At 41.9% G+C, this 21530-nt stretch overlaps 1 protein-coding gene across 3 annotated transcripts in view; it reads right to left on the bottom strand.

Moving 5' to 3' along the window:
• PCDH11X (protocadherin 11 X-linked) overlaps nt 1-21530 on the bottom strand; it is a 1806309-nt gene that overhangs the window by 1394844 nt on the left and 389935 nt on the right. For all 3 annotated transcript variants that reach the window (XM_033945367.1, XM_033945369.1, XM_033945370.1), the window contains exon 4: nt 2259-4745. In XM_033945367.1, the coding sequence (XP_033801258.1) occupies nt 2259-4745 (2487 nt within the window). The remainder of the gene's footprint in view (nt 1-2258; nt 4746-21530) is intronic.

Here is a 21530-nt window from a genome sequence, read left to right as displayed (position 1 = left end):
ATAATTGAAAATTCAGTTCAGTCTAAATTGATTATTGGGTTTAACACAATGGTCCCGACTTACGAGCCCTTTAACCTTTTCCTATCGTAATAACTGTTACGTTACGCTGGTTCCAATCGTAATTATTTTAGCAAAGTTTTGTATTATTCACCATTATCATTTATGGCTATTGTAAACATAATGTAAATAAGTCATAAGTCTGTAAATTCAAATATTTTGTGTTCCTGTTTATCCACTATCTATGTCATTTTTGGAATGTCCCATCATCCAGGACACGATAGGAAAAGGTTAAACTGCCATATTACTTTCCAGTGGTTTAATGCCCATAAGCTTCCTCTTTACTATATTTTTAAGTCTCATGCATGGTAAAGATGAGAAAAGTATCCCTGTTACTTTCTTTTTTTTTTAAGTTCAATCATCTTTATTGAAATTTATATTTTATAATAAACATCTAGCAATTGACCCAAAAAATAACAATATGATATCAAATAATGGTATACAGAGTCAATCACTACAACTTAATATAACTTAAGTAGGAAACTTCCTACAACCAATCTAACCAAAAGAAGAACTGGTCAGACGTGTAATATCTAATAGATGAAAAAATGAGAAAATCATTCAAAAGAAAGTACTAAGGGCTCCTTTTACTAAGGTGCTCTAGCGTTTTTAGCGCACGCACAAAATTACCGCATGCTAAACCGCACAGTACGCTTCTAGAATAATGCTGGCATTAAGGTCTAGCGCACGCGCTGTTCTGCGCGTTAAGGCCCTAATGTAGCTTAGTAAAAGGAGCCCTAAGGATTTGTTCTTCTACTATTTTAATTTTAAAGCATTTCTTTTATACAGAAATATATATCTCAGTTGATGCATCTGATTTTTCTATTGCATTGGCCCATTTTTTGAAAGGATCAAGTAAATATTGAATCTTATTGCGCTTAATTTACACACATAGACGCATATTGGTGCATTAAATTAGGTTTTAAAGCCATTTAAAACAGAAAAAAAAGCTTTTAAAAGAAAAATGTAGGGAAAAAATGGTGCCATAATTGTGCCTATGAAGGCGCTTTACAAGTAAGTGTGGCTAATGCCAGATGTGGTATTAGGCATTATAAAGTGCCTTCGTAGGCGCAATTAATGTAAAAGGTAGGCACTGGAAATGTAGGCCTTGAAAATCCTGGTCCACATTTCTGGTGCCTATCTTTCCTGAAGGTACAATTCTATAAACAGCACCATGGTATGATTGACATGCGATCGGCAGCCGTTTTTTAGGCAGCCAACAATGATGGCACTGTTTATAGAATCTGGACCACAAAGTAAAAAAAAAGCCTTGTTTTTAAATATGGCTAGAATGGGTCAAAATGGTTTCTCATTAACATTCCACTGGTCTTGAAAAGAGACAAAGCAAAACTATTTTCAGTTATGATTCCAGTTGGGTTTTTTTTTTTCCTTTTTATCCTTGAAAAATTCTACACAGTCTAAAGGAGAGGTTTATTGTATCACTTTGCTATCAATTTGAAAAAAAAACCAGAGCTGAAAGGAACAAGCTCTTACCTACTGCAAACTAAGAAATTATAACCTAACAGATAACAAAGCCATCTGCAGCATAAAAGTAAGATTTTTCTTCTCCTTTCTTCATTCTTTATTGTACTAAATTATGCCACTTTGCTTTTAAGAATTAAGAATGTTTCTGATCTAAAACTTGCATTTTCATTTCCTCACTAGATTTAAACAAAAACAGCCGGCTTGCCTACAAATGAGAAAGTGTATAGATCTCTTCAACCAAAGTCTGCCACGCCAGACTCCATTAGCATTATGAAACATTTCTAAGTTGTAAAGGTTTAATGCTTTGCATCTGGTCCAGATTGCTTAGATTTCCATGCATACAGTACTAGAAAGGACATGGTGACCAAAATTCAGTTTACTGAATTGTACAGCTGCATACATTGTTTTGAACAAGAAATATCATACTGCCATCTACAGACTGGACTGCCTGTAATAGAATCATTCAACATTCAATTTCTACACAGCCAAGAGCCACTTTATTGCAATGTTCTCTTTTCAACATTGATGCATTGCAATATGTTTATATTCCAATGCCTCAGCCAAGCATGAGCTTCTAGGCTTTTAATCTTCCAAAACAAGCTACTCTGCAGAGTTTACAGAGTGATAGAGGCAAGGTGGAGAAAGGGTTAAGGATGAAAGAGAGAAAGAGAGAAAAAGAAAGAGAGAGAGCGACCGCAACTGTAGATTTGAATTACCTGTCTAGTGTGGATAGATCCTGTAGTCTTGAATCCTCCTTGACAATTGCATTCAGAAACACTGTAAGGATCCGAGCTGCTTGAGGAACACTTGGAAAGTGAGTCACAACCCACCACAAAGGTGTTGTCAAGTGGCAGTTCCTGAATGACATGGTGCTTCTTAGGGGCAACAGGAGTTTCAGGTTTTATCTGGAAAGTAGGCTGTGGAGAGGCAGACTTGTAGTGTTTAGCTAAATCTGGGCTGTCAGGTTTAAATGTAGTTGGTGTGGTAGCCCAGTTGTACTTTCCCATAGTCTGTTCTTCTAGCTCTACTGGGATGTCTAATGTGCCATTGATATGCTCATGGGAAGGGTCATCAGGTTTAGATTCCTCTATTGTAACAAAGTTAAGCAGAAGACTTTTTGGGGATCGCTTCTTTTTCTTCTTCTTCTTCTTGATTTGCCGGTTTTCCTGGTTTGGTGAGACCCACTCTCCACTTTGTTTGCTTTTTTGAACAACTTTATGCCTTGGGGTCTGACGACAGCGTATAAGGGCAGTGACAAAGATAACCAGGATGACTGTCATGGTGCCTGCAATGATGGCAATAATGATCTTGACATAGTCATTGGTTTGTGGGGTTATTTCCCCATCTCCTACATTCTGGCTCACTGGTGTTTCCATATGTCTCCGTACTAGATCCTGGACATATGTATTATTGGTTACTGTCTCATTCACAAATAAGTGCACCAAAGCAATGGTGTAGAGAGATTCAGGCTGTCCTAAATCATTAACCTTGATAATTAACCGGTGTAAGCCATGGTCAGTTGCAGTCACTTTCTCTTTCAAAGTGATATTGCCTGTTAATTGATCAATAGCAAATAGGCTTCTCAAGTTTCCACCTATAATGCTGTAATGAAGCTCAGCATTCATACCTGTGTCATTATCGATCGCAAACACTTTAGTAACAACAGAGCCTGGACTGGTAGATGTTGGCACCAATTCATAGGAGTAATTAGAAGATGGGATGACAAAAACAGGCCTATTATCGTTAACATCAACCACATTAATTGTCACTTTAGCAGTTGAAGAGCGTGGAGGGTTTCCTCTATCTACTGCTTTCACCTGGAAAGTATAAGAACCCTGTTGTTCTCTGTCAAAGGTAATATTGGGTCGTATGACTCCTGCAACTGGATCGATTATAAAATTATCTCTGCCATTTATTATTGAGAGCATTACTATTGCATTCTCCCCATTATCAGCATCAGTGACTGTGATCAGGCCCACCGTACCATACATTGGCAAGTTTTCTGGAACATAGAAATTGTATTCATTGTGGGTGAAAGCAGGATTGTTATCATTCTGGTCAAGAACTGTCAATGTCACTGTAGTATTAGTCTGCAAAGAAGGGATTCCATTGTCTTTCGCAATTACCATGAAGGAGTACTTGTCCTGCTTTTCTCTGTCCAATTTCCTCACTGCTGTCAAAATGCCTGTTCGACGATCCAGGTTGAAAATGGGAGGAGCATTTGGACCCAGCAAATAGCTAATCTCAGCATTGCGTCCACTGTCTGCATCGGTAGCACTTATCTTGGTCAGCTCAGTACCAGGTGCATTGTTTTCAGTGAAGGAAAGTCCTATTACAGGGAGTGTGAACACAGGAGAATTGTCATTCTCATCTTTGATTTTGATTAGGAGCATTGCAGACTGATTTAATGGTGGTTTCCCTGAATCTGAAGCAACTATTTTAATTGCATATTCCCGAGTTGTCTCATAGTCTAGAGGTGCAGCTGTCTCTAGTAAGAACTGATTGTCAAATACTGGCTTTAACCTAAAAGGAACATCATGGTCGGTGAAGCAGGAAACTTTTCCATTCAGGTCAGCATCCTTGTCTGTTACTGTAATCAGGGCAATTTTAGTCATTAGTGGAGCTTTTTCGGACAACAGAACAGTCCCATTCACTGGATTAATAATGTATCTTGTATCTATTGAAGGGATATTATCATTAATATCGGTGATGTTAACCAGAACTGTTGCTCTTGATGGTGTTGAACTGCCATCGCTAGCCAACACTGTCAATTTATGAAAATGGGACTCCTCTCTGTCTAATGGTTCTTTGATTGTAATAAGACCAGTGGCATTATCTATAGAAAAAAGTCTTTTAGCCAGATTAGAGATTTGGTTACCAAAATAGAAGTGTATCTGTGCATTTGAACCAAGGTCAGCATCAGTAGCATGGAGCTGGGTTACTGAAGTACCCACTGGGGCATTTTCGGGGATGCTGACTTCTATGTCATTCTCCTTAAAGACAGGTCGATTGTCATTTACATCTGTAACTGTCACTTGAAGAATCGCAGTGCTCGATCTTGCAGGATTTCCACCATCTTCAACCTTAATCTTCATCACATAAGTATCTTTCAGCTCCCTGTCCAGTATCTGCTGGACAATTAATTGTGGCCACTTGTCTCCCTCTGGTGTTTCAATTATGTCAAGCCCAAACACATTCTGGCCCTAAAAATAGAAAAAAAAGGCACATGGTTTTACTTTAAAATCTATTTAGAATCATAAACAACACTATACGTCCTTAAAAGTAAAAACAGATGTTGATAGTTTGTGTATAATACCTTTTGCAAAATTTCTGAAAAGATTTATGGGATACCAAAATCACAAAAACCCAATATCCATTGATAAAATATATGTCAAACATTAAAAAAACAACAAAAAAAAGCAGGAAGAATATAGTCACCAGAATTATTACAATAATAATGAATAATGCTAATTATTAAGTTAAATGGAGAAGCCTTCAGATGTAAAACCTCTATAGTTATATAAACTTACTACTGTTATTCAGGTAGATGCATTTATATGTGCTTCATTGGGCAAACTCCAAGTGACACAAAGCAAATTTACACTTAATAATTTGTGAAATATTATGTCTTTGAAATGTTCTATATCAGGGGTGCCCAATAGGTCGATCGCCAAGGCAAAGTGAGTCGATCGCGGAGCCCATCCCGGGCACTGTGATAGACTCATTTTGTCTTGGCGATCTACCGGGCCGAACAGCCTTCCTCTCCACGAAGTCAATTCTGCCATCGAAGATGAAGTTCTGGCCAGCCAATCACTGCCTGGCTGGGCCGGAACTTCCTCTCCGACGGCAGAATTGACGTTAGGGAGAGGAATGCTGGTCGGCCCGATGTAGGGAAGCAGGGAGAGCTTGGAGCGGCGGCGGCTTTGGGGCCTGTTATTGGATGGCAGCGACGGCTTAGGGGCCTGTTCCCCGATGGCAGTGGCAGTGGCTTGGGGGAGGGCAGGGAGAAAGAAAGAGAGCAGGCAGGGAGGCAGAAGGAAAGAAGAGAAACAGAAAAAAAGAAAGGGGGCATGAAGAGAGAAAAACAGAAAGGGAAACAGGGAGAGAGGAAGAAAAAGTTGGGGGAGGGAATGAGGTCTGGAGGAGAGGAAACATACAGGCTAAAAGAAGGGAAGAAAGATTGGATGCACAGTCAGAAGAAGAAAGTGCAACCAGAGATTCATGAAATCACCAGACAACGAAGGTAGGAAAAATGATTTTATTTTAAATTTAGTTATCAAAATGTGTCTGAATTTATATCTGCTGTCTATATTTTACACTATGGTCCCCTTTTACTAAACCGCAATAGCAGTTTTTAGCGCAGGGAGCCTATGAGCTTTGAGAGCAGCGCTGGACATTCAGCGCAGCTCCCTGCGTTAAAAACTGCTATCATGGTTTAGTAAAAAGGGAGGGGGTATTTGTCTATTTTTGTATGGTTGTTACTGAGGTGACAGTGCATAGAGTCATCTGCTTTGACCTCTTTGAAAAAATCCCGGAATAGGAATGATAATTAACATTTTCTATGCGTACAGTGTGTTTTGTGTTTTGTTTTTTTTATTTTATTGTTGGTAGATCATTTTGACTTGGTCATTTTAAAAGTAGCTCGCAAGCCTAAAAAGTGTGGGCACCCCTGTTCTATATTGTCCAATCATGGCATATTATAAAAGTCTACTGATGTGCCACCAATCTACGGCAACAAATTGAAGCATCAATGCAACAGAGATATTTATTTTTTCAGAAAAAAAAATGGTGCACAGCTCACCCGAGTCCCTCAGGCAGTTGTTTAGACATTGGATGCTTGAAGAGGAGTGTCTTGATGATTTGAGATGTTCACCGCAGTATATTGGCAGCAGACAAATAGACTTATATAATATATTATATTTGGACAATATTAGAAAAGGATATTTGAGAGACAGTATTTGGATAAATTTATGCTAATAGGGCAGAAGCAAATGGGAAATTGTTCCTGTCCCTTCAGATCAACATTACTTATGGCATAGAATCAATAGGGAGCAGGAGTGCTAATATGAAACTCAGGAGCTTTGGGGGTGTTTTTTTAAAAAGGGAGGTAATAGGATAGGCTTGCAAGTAGACTACTGTTTCACACAATTAGGAGCCATGTTGGATTTTGGGAAGGTCTCTGCTTGCTCATTGGACCGTCAGGGTTTAGGCATCAGGAAGCAGGAACTTTAAGCAGGCCATATGGTACTTTTAAACCATGGTGGGCAAAGGTTTTTAATGCAAATAAGCTGTATAGAAACCATCTATACAAACTGTAATTGCCAACAAAGATAATTACACCTTGTTGAAATCTACATAGTTGTTTTTTGTGGGTTTTGTTTTTTTTTAAGAAACAGCCCCATAGTCTTCGTTTCCAGACTTTCAGTCTGAATTAGCTCTTTCCCCCCCCCCCCCCAGACATTGCATTGCAACAGCTCATTGATTCAGATTAATAATAAACTTTCAGAGTATTGAATTACATATTATGTATGAGATGGCAAATGATTTGATTTTTTTTTATGCATAAAAGGACAACACACCAAAATGCCAGTATTTTTGTCATTTTGGGTCATGTTGGCACATTATAAAACCTGTAAGCTTCAATCAGAAAGAAAAAAAGTGCAGCTTACTCATACTGCATATTTTATACAGTTCAAAAAAGCTACTTTTCTAGTATTTCTCTGATTACATTAAATAGAAGTTTGTAGAATAGCAGAAATCAAATATGCCCAGCAACGCCAAAATATATTCATTAGAAATGAATAAATAGCTTACATAAACTATTACAAATATCAGGTTTACAGAGTAATTACAAATGCAGAGTTGTCAGATTTGCTAATCAAATAATTGAATTTGAAAACCTGTTAACCATAAATATGAATTTCTTCAAGCACAACTCCAGATCTCCCATTGTGTAACTCAAATGCATCAATTCCATTCAATAATATGTCCTTTAGATAACTACTGCAGGCAACCTTGCTAACATGCTCACTTGAACTAAGCTTCAATTATGTGTTGCCACCATACTAAACAAGGTCACAGCTGCAATATGTCAATTTACAGAAAAAAGAATGCTTCAAATCAATGTGAAAAGAAATCAAGACTTTTTTAAAAAAAATCTTAACAGAATGATGACTGCTTTTAGACATATTCAAAGGGTCCAACATGCATGGTATATTCAGGTACACTTGCCCTAACATTAGTAAACATTTTGCCTAATCAGTTTGCCTAATCATCATCTCTAGACTGGACTATTGCAACTCCATCTATGTAAGCCTAACTAAGAAAACCCTCTACAGACTTCAGCTAATTCAGAATGCTGCGGCTAAGCTTATTTTCGCAAAAGGCAAGTTCGACCACGTCTCTCCACTTCTGTCCAAGCTTCACTGGCTTCCAGTACATTCCAGAATCCTCTTTAAATGTGCCTGCTTAGCGTTCAAGATCCTACACGGCATCCACTCCTTTGGAACTCCTCAAACCCTAACTCCTCCAGATCCTCCCCAAAACTGAAACTATCATTCCCCTCTACAAAAGGTATATCCCGCGCAGGAAAACTAGGAACATCTCTCCCCTTTAGAATCACAGAACTCTGGAACAACCTCACATCCCCACTCAGAAATTCAAACTCCCTCCAACTCTTCCGCAAACACCTGAAAACTTGGCTCTTTTCAAAAATCTAACACCTCCCGCTCTCTGGTACCCTGGCCCCTCTCTACCCTCTTAGTTCCTTTCCTATAACCCCTCTTCTTCTGGAGTTCCTTTCTATCCTAATTCTGTAAACCGTGCCGAGCTCTACGCTTGCGGAGATGGCACGGTATACAAACCTAAGGTTTAGTTTAGTTTAGTTTAGAAATTCTGAACAGCCTTTGTGGAGCAGATTTTAGAAAGGATGTACAAATTGGGAATTGAGATGTCCAGGTCAGGACATCTCATGTTCTGCTAGTACTTTAGAACAAAATCGAATGATGCAAAGGCTGTTCTCAAATACATTGAGAAATGTGATTTGATGTGCCACTTACCTGCAAATATCTATGTTCTAATCATAAACATCAAGAATAGCTATAGGGTCAGTGGTATAGCTAGGACCAAATTGGTCCCAGGTGGAAAAATTGAGATCCCCCCCTCAATAAAGCCATCTCTCCCAAGGTATAGGGGATGGGGAAAGGGAGAATTCGGGGAGAAGAGAAAGAAGAAGAATCCCTGATAAACTCCAAAAAATAAATCCTGCAAATAGCAAACACAGATCTACAGTATATAGACAAAACCTGTCACAGTAATATAAATAGAAACTGAAATGCAAGATATCAGCAATACACATTTCCCAAGGCTGACATATTTACAGATAATAAAGTCACAAAAGGAAAAAAACAACAACTTTTTTCTACCTGTTTTCTAGTCATTGCTTTGGCCCCAGAGTCTCTTTTCCACTTCTCTCTGTTTTTATTAACTCTCTTTTTTCTTTGGGTCCATTACCCATTTGTCTACTGTGTCTCTATTCATCCTGTCCAGTGTCTCCCTTCTGTATCCCTGTGCTTATCCCCTTCCCCACCATGTTCAACAATTATCCTTTCAGAATTTATAATCTCCCTCTATATACAGCATTTTTCCTCCGTGTCTGTTTCCCTATGCTCACTTTCTGGTCCGCATTTCCTCTCCATGTCCCTGTTCCTTCCCACGTTCAGCTTCTCCCTTCTTGCTTCCCTTCCTCTTGCACCTCCACACCTAGTCCAACCTCTCCGTCTGTCTCTCCTTCAAGGTTCCATTCTAGGGCTCGTTCTTTTTTTACATTTTTATAAATGATATTGCTGAAGGGTTGGCGGGTAAGATTTGCCTCTTTGCGGATGATACTAAAATCTGCAATACAGTAGACACTGGCAAAGTTTGAAAAATGGTCTGAAATTTGGCAGCTAAAATTTAATGCTAACAAATGCAAGGCTGCAAAAACCAGAGAGCATGGTAAAGTTTAGGGGGTGAAGAACTTATGTGCACGATGGAAGAGCGGGACTTGGATATGATTGTATGTGATGATCTTAAGGTGGACAAACAGGTTGAAAAGGTGATGGCGAAAGCTAGAAGGATGCTAGGTTGCATATGGAGAGGTATGGCCAGTAGGGAAAATGAGGTATTGATGCCTCTGTATAAGACTCTGGTGAGACCTCATTTAGAATAGTGTGTACAATTCTGGAAGCCGCACCTTCAAAAAGATATAAAAAGGATGGAGTCAGTCCAGAAGGCTACTAAAATAGTGTATGGTTTTCATAATAAGGGACAAACTTAAATATCTCAATCTGTATACTTTGGAGGAAAGGAGGGAGATGGGAGATATGATAGAGACGTTTAAATACCTACCTAATATAAATGTGCATGAGTCGAGTCTCTTTCATTTGAAAGGAAACTCTGCAATGAGAGGGCATAGGATGAAGTTCAGAGGTGATAGGCTCCGGAGTAATCTGAGGAAATACTTTTTTACGGAAAGGGTGGTAGATGCATGGAACAGTCTCCCGGAAGAGGTGGTGGAAATAGAGACTGTCTGAATTCAAGAGGGCTTGGGATAGGCATGTGGGATCTCTCAGAGAGAGAAAGAGATAATGGTTACTGAGGATGGGCAGACTAGATGGGCAATTTGGCCTTTATCTGCCATCATGTTTCTATGTTTCTATCAATTCCACCTGGTCCAAGTCTGTCTCTGCTCTCTGCCACCTCTAGCATTTCTGCCCCTCTCTTCCTTTCATCTTTGCTTCACGTCTCTCACTCTCTTTCTGTCCTCTAATCCCCCCCTCAGTTCCAGAATCTCTCCTTTCTGTAAGTCCAAGATCTTTTCAACCCTCTCTCTTTCTCTCTCCCCTGCATTGGCCCAATATCTCTTGTGGTCCTCAAAATGCACATGAGCCACCAGGAGAGGCAGTGATTGAAACAGGCTGCCTCTGCCTGGCCCCACTTTGGCCTTTCCTGTGCTTTGTCATACCTAAAGGAAATTACATTTATAGAGATGAGAGCACATGAAAGACCCAGGTGGAGCTGGGTGAAGGCAGCCTGTTTCAGTCGGTGATCTGTGCATATTTTGAGGACCACAGGGAGGGGTGGGTAAGAGAGATACTGAGTCACTTGGGATGGGAGGGGGTTAGATAGACAATGGACCAAGGGGTGGAGGTAATAGAGGCTTGTGGCTAAGAAAGAGTTCCCAGATTTTTGGGAATGGAAAGAGGATTCACTACTACTTCTACTGTCCTGATTTCCTCTGCCGCGTCCCTGATGACATCGAGACAGAGACGCAGCAGAGGAAATCACAGGCAGTAGAAGGCCGTGAAGCAGCGTGTTTAGAGTACTGCGGACACTGCTGGAGCCGGAAGATTTGTAGATCGTCTTGCGGTGGGAGGGTTGGATAGGAGGGCCAGTGGGGTCTGCTGCACGGCGGCGGTAGTGGTGGTGGTGGTGGGGGAGATGGAAACATGATGCTCAACAGTTCTACTGCACAGGGGGATGGGAGGGAGGGATAGAAAAATGCCGGGTTCTTCTGTACGAGGGTATGGGGAGGTAGAAATGGAAAGATGCTACTCTAGGGTTCTACTGCACAGGCCAGCAGGGGTCAGCAATCTTTTTAAAGCAAAGAGCCATTTTATCCTAAATGTTTGACCCAAGATTTACAAAGAGCCGCAATGGGTAGACAAGGGGGTTTGAGATATGATGATGTCAGAGCATGCGCGGATGTTGCCCAATCCGGTCCCAAGCTCAGGCAGAGCTGGGGCCTTTCTTATCTGCTCTTCCCAACTCAGAACAAGCCTCCAATGGCTCAGGAAACCTCCGTTTTACTCTTCCCAGCCCTTCTTTCTCCTCAAGCGGCCTGGAATGGCCACAAAATCCACGGATCTGGCGTGAACGTCAGATCCATTGCCACAAATGGTTCCAGAGATGCTCCCGGAGTTTTACAGCACCTCCCCCCAGGTAAAAATTGTCTATTTTTAACCGCAGGTCAGATTAGGAGAGGGGATATTATGAATAGAGGGGGGGGGAGCATTCCAGACAGGTCTGTAAAGTAAAATGCTTGACTAAACCAACCTACAGCCTGGCACAGGATATCACTAAGAGGGAAGTAAAAGCTTTAGGAAGGGAGATGAAATGAAGAATGATTTAAGTCCTCAGTACTTCCTGAGGTGCTCCTCTTCAGGTATCCATCAGGATTTTGCAACCCAAAACTTCTTTTGTTACAATGGCATCTTGATATTGTCTTAAAACTCTGCATGATTTGACCACAGCATGCTCCAAGCAAGTTAAACAATCATTGAACATCACATTAAAAGAACAATTATTTAAAAGCCCCCCCAAAAAAAGTTTTAGCTTCCGATGCACAAAACTATCACTGGTTTCTTAGTTGCAACACTCTGAACCATATCTCCCACTGTTCAAGATCCCTCTTATTTTTCACATCTTCCAGTAAGACGCTGCTGCTTTCAACGCAATACCATGCTGCTGAGACGTGTGCTGTTGGCTGTGCCGGTCCTCTGCCCCGGAACAGGAATTGACATAAGAGCGTACCACGTCGGAAGCAGCAGCATCATTCTGGAAGATGTGAAAAATAAGAGGGATCTTGAACAGTGTGAGGTTGTCAGAAGCACTGTTCTGAGCCGCATCCACGTGGCGAAAGAGCCGCATGTGGCTCGCGAGCCGCAGGTTGCCGATCCCTGGCACAGGGGGATGGGAAGGAGGCAGGCAGGCTGGCTTCAGGGGGTGGGGAGGGGGTGGGGGTGGGACAAAGTCGGGAAGGCAATGAGGGGGGACATAGGAAGGAGGCACTGGGGGCACTAAGGACGTAGGAAGGGGTACTAAGGACATGGGAAGGAGGCACTGGGGGCACTAGGGACATAGGAGGGGGCACTAAGGACATAGGAGGCACTGAGGGCACTAAGGACATAGGAAGGAGGCACTGAGGGCACTAAGGACATAGGATGGGACACTATGGACATAGGAAGGGGGCCACGGAGAGACAGGCAGGCATGGCGCAACAGAGAAATACAGGCATTCAGGGGGCCAGGGAGACAGAGACAGAAAGAAAGACAGACAGACAGGGCACCAGGGAAGAGACAGAAACGTCCAAGGAGAGAGAGACAGAGAAAAAAAAAAACCAGACAGACAGACAGTGTCCAAGGAGAGACAAAGGAAAAACAACAAAAAACACAGACAGACAGACATCTACTCTAGCAACCGTTAATGTAACGGGCTTAAATAGTAGTATGTTATAAAATAACAATACACTTGCACCACACACAAGGTAACTTATGTCAATTAATTATACTAAATCACAAACCTACTCTGACACAATGCCTTAGGTACTAGGGAGAGCAGGCATAGACCTAAATTGATCAATCCTTTTACCCAAAACAAGCCTCAGAGCTACAGGCATGGCATAGAACGCTAATGCCTTTACACTTTTCAGCTATACAGCTGACCTGCTATAATCATCGGCTCCTCTTATAGCCAGTACATACCTAGGAAAAAACTCCACCCATGGGAGAAAAAACCCCTGTGGTATTACCGGACGTAGAGTTAGTATCTAAAAGCACTCCACTCCCCAGTGACTAAGATTATGGTAATACAAGAAATGAACACCTCACTGGATCCAGCTTACAAATCTAAATACATGGAACATTTTCAGACAAGTATTTTTATCATTCTATTTTTCACTCAGATTTACACTTTTATTTTCTAAAAGTTTTCTTTATTAAAAAAAAACTGATTCTTTGTGCTTTCTTTCTCTCGTTGCAGTAAACCATGGACAAATAATTCACAAAGCTCAGGTAAGTATACTGTATAGTCCTTTTTATTTTCTTACTTCTTTTCCTCTAATTGTCTCTTGGAATCTGAAGTGCATTTCTTTTGGTTGACTTCTCTTAGCAGTTCAGCTTTCCTCTTTTCTTTCGTTGGAGCTCATATTCTGTATTCTTCTTTCCTTTGGGTACTTACTACCTATTGTGTAAATAACTCAAAGAAACCGGCCTCACTAAATTCTCGTTTCCCTACCTATCTAAATAAAAAAAAGAATTAATATTCCCTTCTAAAAACCTCCCAAACCTGAGTTTCAAACTAATACAAGAAAGAATTTTCTTTTAAAAAGGTAAACACGCCAAGATTCAATTAATATTAAATTCAGCCAGGCAGGTTAATAATTGCAGTATATTTAAAGGTTGTCACAAAACTCTGCCAGAATTACATCCACCTCATTCATAGAAAATCCACAGAAAAGTACAATCAGAAATTTACTGTATAGAGTCTATTAGGAACTCCAATTAAAACCAGCACCCAACAGTTTAAAACTTTTGGCTTCCCTGCCAAATTATCCAAAGACCTTGAACAAAACCTTTATACCATCAGAGTACAAATCTCAGAATCCTCACATACACTTCATCAGGGTCATTACACTTTGTGAATCCTGAACCTTAAACGAAACTGCCACACTTTACTGAAGTTGCCAAAAAAGCTCACTCCAGCCTATCCACACCGTCTCCTTTGCTGGATTCAGACTGTGAAAGTTTGCTCATTCATAGTCTAATTAGCGATCTTCTATGTTCATCCAACACTTTTTTTGAATTCCATCACAGTTTTCCTCTCCACCACTTCCCTCAGGAGGGCATTCAAGACACTTTTTTTGAATTCCATCACAGTTTTCCTCTCCACCACTTCCCTCAGGAGGGCATTCAAGACATCTATCACCCTTTCCATGAAAAAGAATTTCCTAATATTACTCCTAAGTCTACCACCCCTCAACCTCAATTTATATCCTCTATTTTTACCAATTTCCCTTCTCTGGAAAAGATTTGGTCCTATAATAACAACCTTTCAAATATTTAAATGTCTGTATCATATCACCCCTGTCCCTCAACTCATAGAAACATAGAAAATGACGGCAGAAAAGGGCCATAGCCCATCAAGTCTGCCCACTCCAACAACCCTCCTCTAATCTACACTCTATCGCTCGTCCCCAATCTGCCCTCCTCTATGCTACCCTCGTAGGGATCCGATGTGGGCATCCCATTTATTCTTAAAATCTTGTATGCTGCTGGCCATGATCACCTGCTCCGGGAGCTCGTTCCATTGGTCCACCACTCTTTCAGTGAAGAAGTACTTCCTGGTATCCCCATGAAATTTCCCCCCACCCTGATTTTCAAAATTTTTTTATGGCAAACTCCTCCTCCTCTCTTTAAAGATGCCTTTATAAACTAATCATTTATTCTTTGAACTAATTTTATTTCTCTTTTTACAATTTTATTGAAGTAATTTTTTATCTTCCCTTTCCTTATGTATCCCCCTTACTTGTTTCTTTAACTTTTATACAAATTGTAATTCTTACCCATCTCCTCCCTTATGTTCCTAGTTTTGTCAAACTTGTCAAGTCATGTTAGTCTTAGTTTTTTATTTATTGTATTATCCCCCTTACTTTGTAATTTTATTAACATGTACATCGCTTAGAATTTAGATTAAGCGATTAATCAAATTATTATTAAACTTGAAACTTGATATGTTGATGTCTTCTAGTCTCTTCTCATACTTCTTTTGGTGAAAACCTCCTACCATTTTTGTCGCTTTCCTCTGGACCATTTCAAGTCTTTTTTATATTCTTTATCAGATACGGCCTCTAAAACTGAACATAATACTCCAAGTGGGGCCTCACCAATGACCTGTATTGCGGCATCAACACCTCCTTTCTTCTGCTGGTTACGCCTCTCTCTATACATAAGAACATAAGCAATGCCTCCGCTGGGTCAGACCTGGTCAGCCACTGCCTTGAAACACTGTTTTGTTGCCTTCAGATCCTCAGACACTATTACCCCATAACCTTCACTTTGCACTTTGTCACTTTGCACTTTGCAGTGGTCCCCAACCCTCCCACTTTGCAGCACAACTGAACATCTCCCACATATTTCTACTACCCAAATGCATCACTCTGCATTTCTTTGCATTTAATTTTAGTTGCCAGACTTCAGACCATTCTTACAATTTTTGCAGACCCTTTTTCATGTTTTCTGCTCCCTCCAGGTTGTCCACTCTGTTCCCAATCTTGGTATCATCCGCAAAAAACAAAACCTTTCCATTGCACAGCAGAGAACACTTTTGTGCAGTAAGGTGCCTATTGATTAAGAGTGTGCATTCATGAGCAATAGATTTTATCCTGTTCAGTTTTGGCTTTAATGAATACACATTCTCACCATTTTTAGAAGACAGATCTTTCAGGATTTGTGAGGAAACTAATCTTCAGTCCACTTTTGAGTAACTGGCAGCACAGATTTTTAAATGTCAGGTAAGATAATTTGTGAGGTCTCTGCTCCAGATATTTTAACTCAGTCCCTGTACAGTGAGCAAGCAGATACAAGGCCCACTCTGAAGGCCTTGGGTTCCAAAATAGCAGATGCAACTCCTAGCCTTAACTCTTCCCCTTACTAGCACTTTATCACAACATATTTGTGGGAAGAAACAGGTTCAAATCCCAATGTTAAAGTGTCATGGCATTCCCTTTCTGTAACTGGGAATACACATGTAAATTTCAGGTTTACTCTCAACTCTGCCCATAGACCACCCAATCAATGCCTTTCTAAATAATCATAAACAGGACATTCAAGTATAAAAACCAGGCTTTCTAAATTCCAGTTTTGCACATGTATGCCATACTGTATACACATTATAATAACAAGAATCACATAACAAGGCATATCCCATGTAGGAAAATTAGGGACTTCCCTCTTCTTCAGGATCACCGAACTCTGGAACAGCTTTACTACCCCGCTTCGGAGCCTGACCTCCCTCCAACTCTTCCGAAAACATTTGAAAACTTGGCTTTTCTCTAAAATGCAATGACCCCTCCCTCATCGATATACAAAGTCCCTCTAAACTTCTCTCTCTAAGTCCTTCTACTTTTCATTGTACTTCCTTTCTATACCAACTCCTGTAAACCGTGCCGAGCTCTACTTCTGTGGAGATGATGCGGTATACAAACTTAAGGTTTAGTTTAGTTTAGTTTATATTTTCTACAAGTATGTTTTGTGGTCAGTTTAAGTTTATATTAACTTTATGGCTTTTTAACATAATTTATTCATCTATACATTTAAATGTTTTTGTTTATTAAGATGTTTTTTTAAAAAATATATTTTCATCGTAAGGAAGGACTCCAACAGAGGAAAAGCCCAAGAGCAGACATGTGAGGATCAGCGGTGAGGACTAAGAAGGTAGTGGGGTGGGGGTGCTGTGACATGCTGCACTGTTTTCTGTGCCACCACCGTCAGACTCACAGGGGGCACTGCCACCGCCATGTTGCTGTTAGAACCTTGTGGGGGGAGGGTTGCTGCATTCCACCTCTGCTGCTGACGGACCTTGGGGGGGAGTTGGAGGGAAGGAAGTCCCGTTCTTCTGAAGCTAGGACTTCAGAAGAACGGGACTTGGGAGTGATCATCAGTGCAGACATGAAGGCTGCCAAACAAGTGGAGAAGGCCTCATCCAAGGCAAGGCAAATGATGGGATGTATCAATAGAAGCTTTGTCAGCCGCAAACCTGAAGTCATAATGCCACTGTATAGAACCATGGTGAGACATCATCTGGAGTACTGTGTGCAATTCTGGAGGCCACATTACCGTAAAGAGCTGAGTCGGTCCAGCGAATGGCCACTAGGAAGGTCTCCGGACTCAAGGGTCTCTCATACGAGGAAAGACTGGGCAAATTGCAGCTCTACTCTCTAGAGGAGTGCAGGGAAAGGGGTGACATGATTGAGACTTTTAAGTACGTCACAGGTCGTGTCGAGGTGGAAAACGATATATTCCTTCCCAAGGGACCCTCAGTCACAAGGGGGCACCCACTCAAACTCAGAGGAGGGAAATTTAGTGGTGACACCAGGAAGTATTTCTTCACAGAGAGAGTGGTAGATCACTGGAACAAACTTCCGGTGCAGGTAATCAAGGCCATAAGCGTGCTCGACTTTAAGAATAAATGGGACATCCATGTGGGATCCCTACGTGGGTCGAGCAGCACTCAGACTTAATGGGGTGGGTCAGTAGAGTGGGCAGACTTGATGGGCTGTAGCCCTTTTCTGCCGTCACCTTTCTATGTTTCTATGAATAGAGAATGATGGAATTGTGGGTGGGGGGAGAAATTTGACTGAGTCTGGAGATGATGGGAAGGAAAGAAAAAGAAGGTGCTGGCTACATAGAGTGGAGGCTGGAGGTGACATAGAGAGGATGCTAGCCATATGATGTGGGAGGGGCTGGAGGAAAAAGGAAGAGAGAGAGGGTGCTGGCCACATGGGGTTGAGGGAATTTTGGAGGGAAGGGAGAAAGACACTGAACTGGGGGCTGTAGCTGGAGGGAAAGGGATAGAGGGTGCTGGCCCCTTGGGGGGAACTGGACATGCAGGGAGAGAGAGAAGGGAAGGGAATATACAGAGATGGAAGATGGATGGTGACCATGGAGATACAAGAAAATGTCAAATGGGTAGAAGACCCTGGCAAGCGAGTTAACAGAAGACAAGCAGAAACCATAGCCTGGGACCAATATGATTTGTATAATAAAATGACCAGACAATAAAAGGTAAAAAAAACCCCATATAATTTAAAGCAAATAAAATCATATTGAATCAAAATATTGATTCAATTGGCAAAATCAAATTGAATCAAATTTTTATTCCCTGAATTGGATAGATCTACCATTTACTTTATTTTCCTGTTTCATTCCATGGCCGCCTAGAAAGGTCCCGTTGCCTGCTCTGGCCACCCTCTCCCATGTCCTGTACCACCACCACCCCCCACATTAGGGCCAGGTGGGTAGCCACTGTTCTACCTGGCCCACTCCAACAGCCCTTTGTCCATCTCCCTGACCTCCTGGCTAAATAGCAGATGCCCATCAAAACTTATTTATCCCTCCTCCCTCTCCCCACCTTCCAACCTCCCTTTTCCACCAATCACATTGTGCTTTCCTTCTCCAACTTCCCTTTACCTCCCCGGACCGCCACATGATTCCTCTCTCTTGCCCCTTGACTCTTCCTTCTCGGTTTCATCTCATGTCACTACTTCCTTGATTCCTGATCCCTCGTATACCTCCCTTTTTCCTCCTTACTTGATCCTTTATTCTATTCCCCTTGCCATTTTAATTGCCTCCTCTTTCATCTGGGTCCAAGCTCTGCTGCAGTTAATAGCCCCCTGCTAACTCCAGGGGAGTTCACATATGTCTGCTGCTGCTGCTACTAGATACATGTATAAGTGGCAATTTTAGAAAGCAAAGTATATAACTGGCACTATTTACACATATATTAGTCACTATTTATCTAATATAATAAAACGGTAAGCCGCGAATGAGCACTTCCTATGTGTGCGCCGGTTTTCCGTGAGATGTAGTGACACATAGGAAGTGCGCATGCACGGCTTACGGTCTGTCCTCACGCGAGGCAAGACAAGTGCGCATGCGCGCCCTTCCATGCTCTCCACCTGCGGAGCGGCAGCTGCCGGCCACTAGCACCCCTGCCCTCTCCGTAGCCTCCCGGCTCCAGCGGCGTAGGCAGCACTATAAACACGCAGCTTCGCGCCCTTCTCTGCCGATTTCCTCTGTCGCGTCTCTGATGACATCATCGGAGACAGACGCGGCAGAGGATATCGTCAGTAGAAGGCCGCGAAGCAGCGTGTTTATAGTGCTGCCTACGCGGCTGGAGCCCCGAGGTTTGTCGGACGTGGGAGGGTCAGGAGCAGGCCGGATCGACAACGGCACTAAAAGAAGGGGGAGGGGACGAACGGAGCAGTGAAGAGAAGGTAAGAGAAGGGAAAGGGGGAGTGGGGGAAAATTCTGCTACTGCTTCTACACAGGAAAGGGGGGGGATAGGAGGGAATTGCTGTTGCTGCTACATAGGGAAGTGGGATGGAAATGCTGCTGCACAGGGAAATGGGGAAAAATGACAGACAGCTGGAGGGAGGGAGACAGAAAGAAAGAAAGAAAGACACAGGGGTAGGGAGAGGGACAGAAATACAGACAGAGAAAGGGGGCCAGAGAGTCAGCAGGAGAGGGAAAGGGGGCTGCTTTGGGGGGGAGGTGTGCTGGGGACAGACAGCTTTGCTCTGGGGGGGAAGACAAAAGAGGGCCATGGAGAGACATTTGGGGGGGAGGTGGGTGCTGGGGGCAGACAGCTTTGCTCGGGGGGGAGGGGGAGACAGAAGGATACAGACAGCGGCCAAGGAGAGAGAGATAAAGAAACACAGACAGACAGACACATCTATTCTAGCACCCGTTAATGTAACGGGCTTAAAGACTAGTATATATATATATTTACCAAACTACCCTTTTGGAATAAGGACATTTGGTACTTAGTTTTTTCAAAAATACTCCTTTCAGATATTTGATTTATATATTTAATTTTCAGTCTTCTGAAACATCACTTCTCCATGAAAGAATTATTTACTCCAAACTATTTCTAAGCATGAACTTCCCTGTTAAATGTTTAATGTCACAAAGATAAAAATCTTGTCTAAAGCTCTAATAGCACTCTTGTTGCCATGATGATGCAGAATAAAGTGCATAAGTTGCAGTCTGCCAGTGGACGAGACTTTTAGAGCTAAAAGCCAAGATGTGTGCCATATAGTGGACTGTGGAAAAGGAAAGCCATTCAGAGATTAATGGTTGTTCCCTAATTGCTGGTGCATGTTGCTGCTGATACACTCCCATTCCAACTGTAACCACACATATTTAGGGAATAACTTTATATTAGGATGCCAAGGTAAAAAGTCCAAAAAGGCACATTTTAAGCCTAGTTTATAAAGCCAACACAGGTGTCTATGTATCTTCCTAAAACAGGTGCCCAGATCCAGCCCCGAAGAACACAAATTTGCATACATATTTCAGCATCATATATAGGGTTATGCCACTCTAGGTATAGGGGTATACTTTCTCCAAAAATGGTATAAACTTGTAGATGTACTGTTTGTGTGCACTTGCATATTTTCAAAACAATGTACACACAGTGGTCTAGCGAGAGAGGGTGGCGCCAGGGGCAGTGGCGCCCAGCCATGCCATGAGCCCCCCAGTCTTCACCACTTCACTGTGCACCCCCTAGTCTTCCCCGCCATGCCATACACCCCCTGCCCCCGCATACCTCTTGAAATGTTTGCTGGCACGTGTGACACCTTCCACTTGATGCTCACGCCTGCCCTGGCACCCTTCTGAGGTCATGTCCTGGTCCCGCAACCAAGAAGTGATATCAGAAGAGAGTCGAGGCCAGCACAAGCAGAAGATGCTTCTCGTGTTGGTGAACTTTTAAAGGGTACACAGGGAGGGGAGGGGGGAGCAGAGAGGAGGAGAGGCCCCAACAAAGATAGCACCCAGGGCAGTCCACACCCCTCACTTTCCTTAACTATGCCACTGTGGAAACATATCACAACTCTACCTCGGTTTCTCTTAACTGAAGTAAATCTTTAAAATGAGGATTAAAATTTACTGATTATGTAGCAAATGTTTAGAAAAATAGTATCGTAGCAGTGTGAGTAAGAGTGTAGATGTGGTAAAACAAAATACTTTATAGTCAAAAGAATTTTAAATGCCTGTTTCCTTCACAGACTAGCTAAATGACTTTTGCCGTTGGGATTATTTAAAATATGCTGAGGCAACAGAGCTGCTTCGGGAAATTGGACTTCTGGCAGACTTATTTGATTTTTTTCCCCCAATTTATTAATTATTTTAAATTTTATTCCAGTGTTTTTACCCCTATTGTTTTTTTTTATTAACTGAATTTCCCTGAATTCTATTATTTAACGGTTCCTCCCTTCTAGTCTTTTTTTACATATTACTTTAATTAATTTAGATATCATTTACATAGATAGTGCTCCTATCTGTAAAGTTAGGAATTTCTATGAAATATTCTACATGCTTCTCTCCTCTCTACTCCTTCCTGCCCTCCATAGCCCTCCCTACCCTCTTCTAACCCCTACCTCTGTAATG

This window comes from Geotrypetes seraphini, chromosome 5 (assembly GCF_902459505.1).
Source record: "Geotrypetes seraphini chromosome 5, aGeoSer1.1, whole genome shotgun sequence".
NCBI lineage: Eukaryota > Metazoa > Chordata > Amphibia > Gymnophiona > Dermophiidae > Geotrypetes > Geotrypetes seraphini.
Note: the sequence above shows the minus strand (reverse complement) of the source record. Positions and strands in the feature narration are given on the sequence as shown.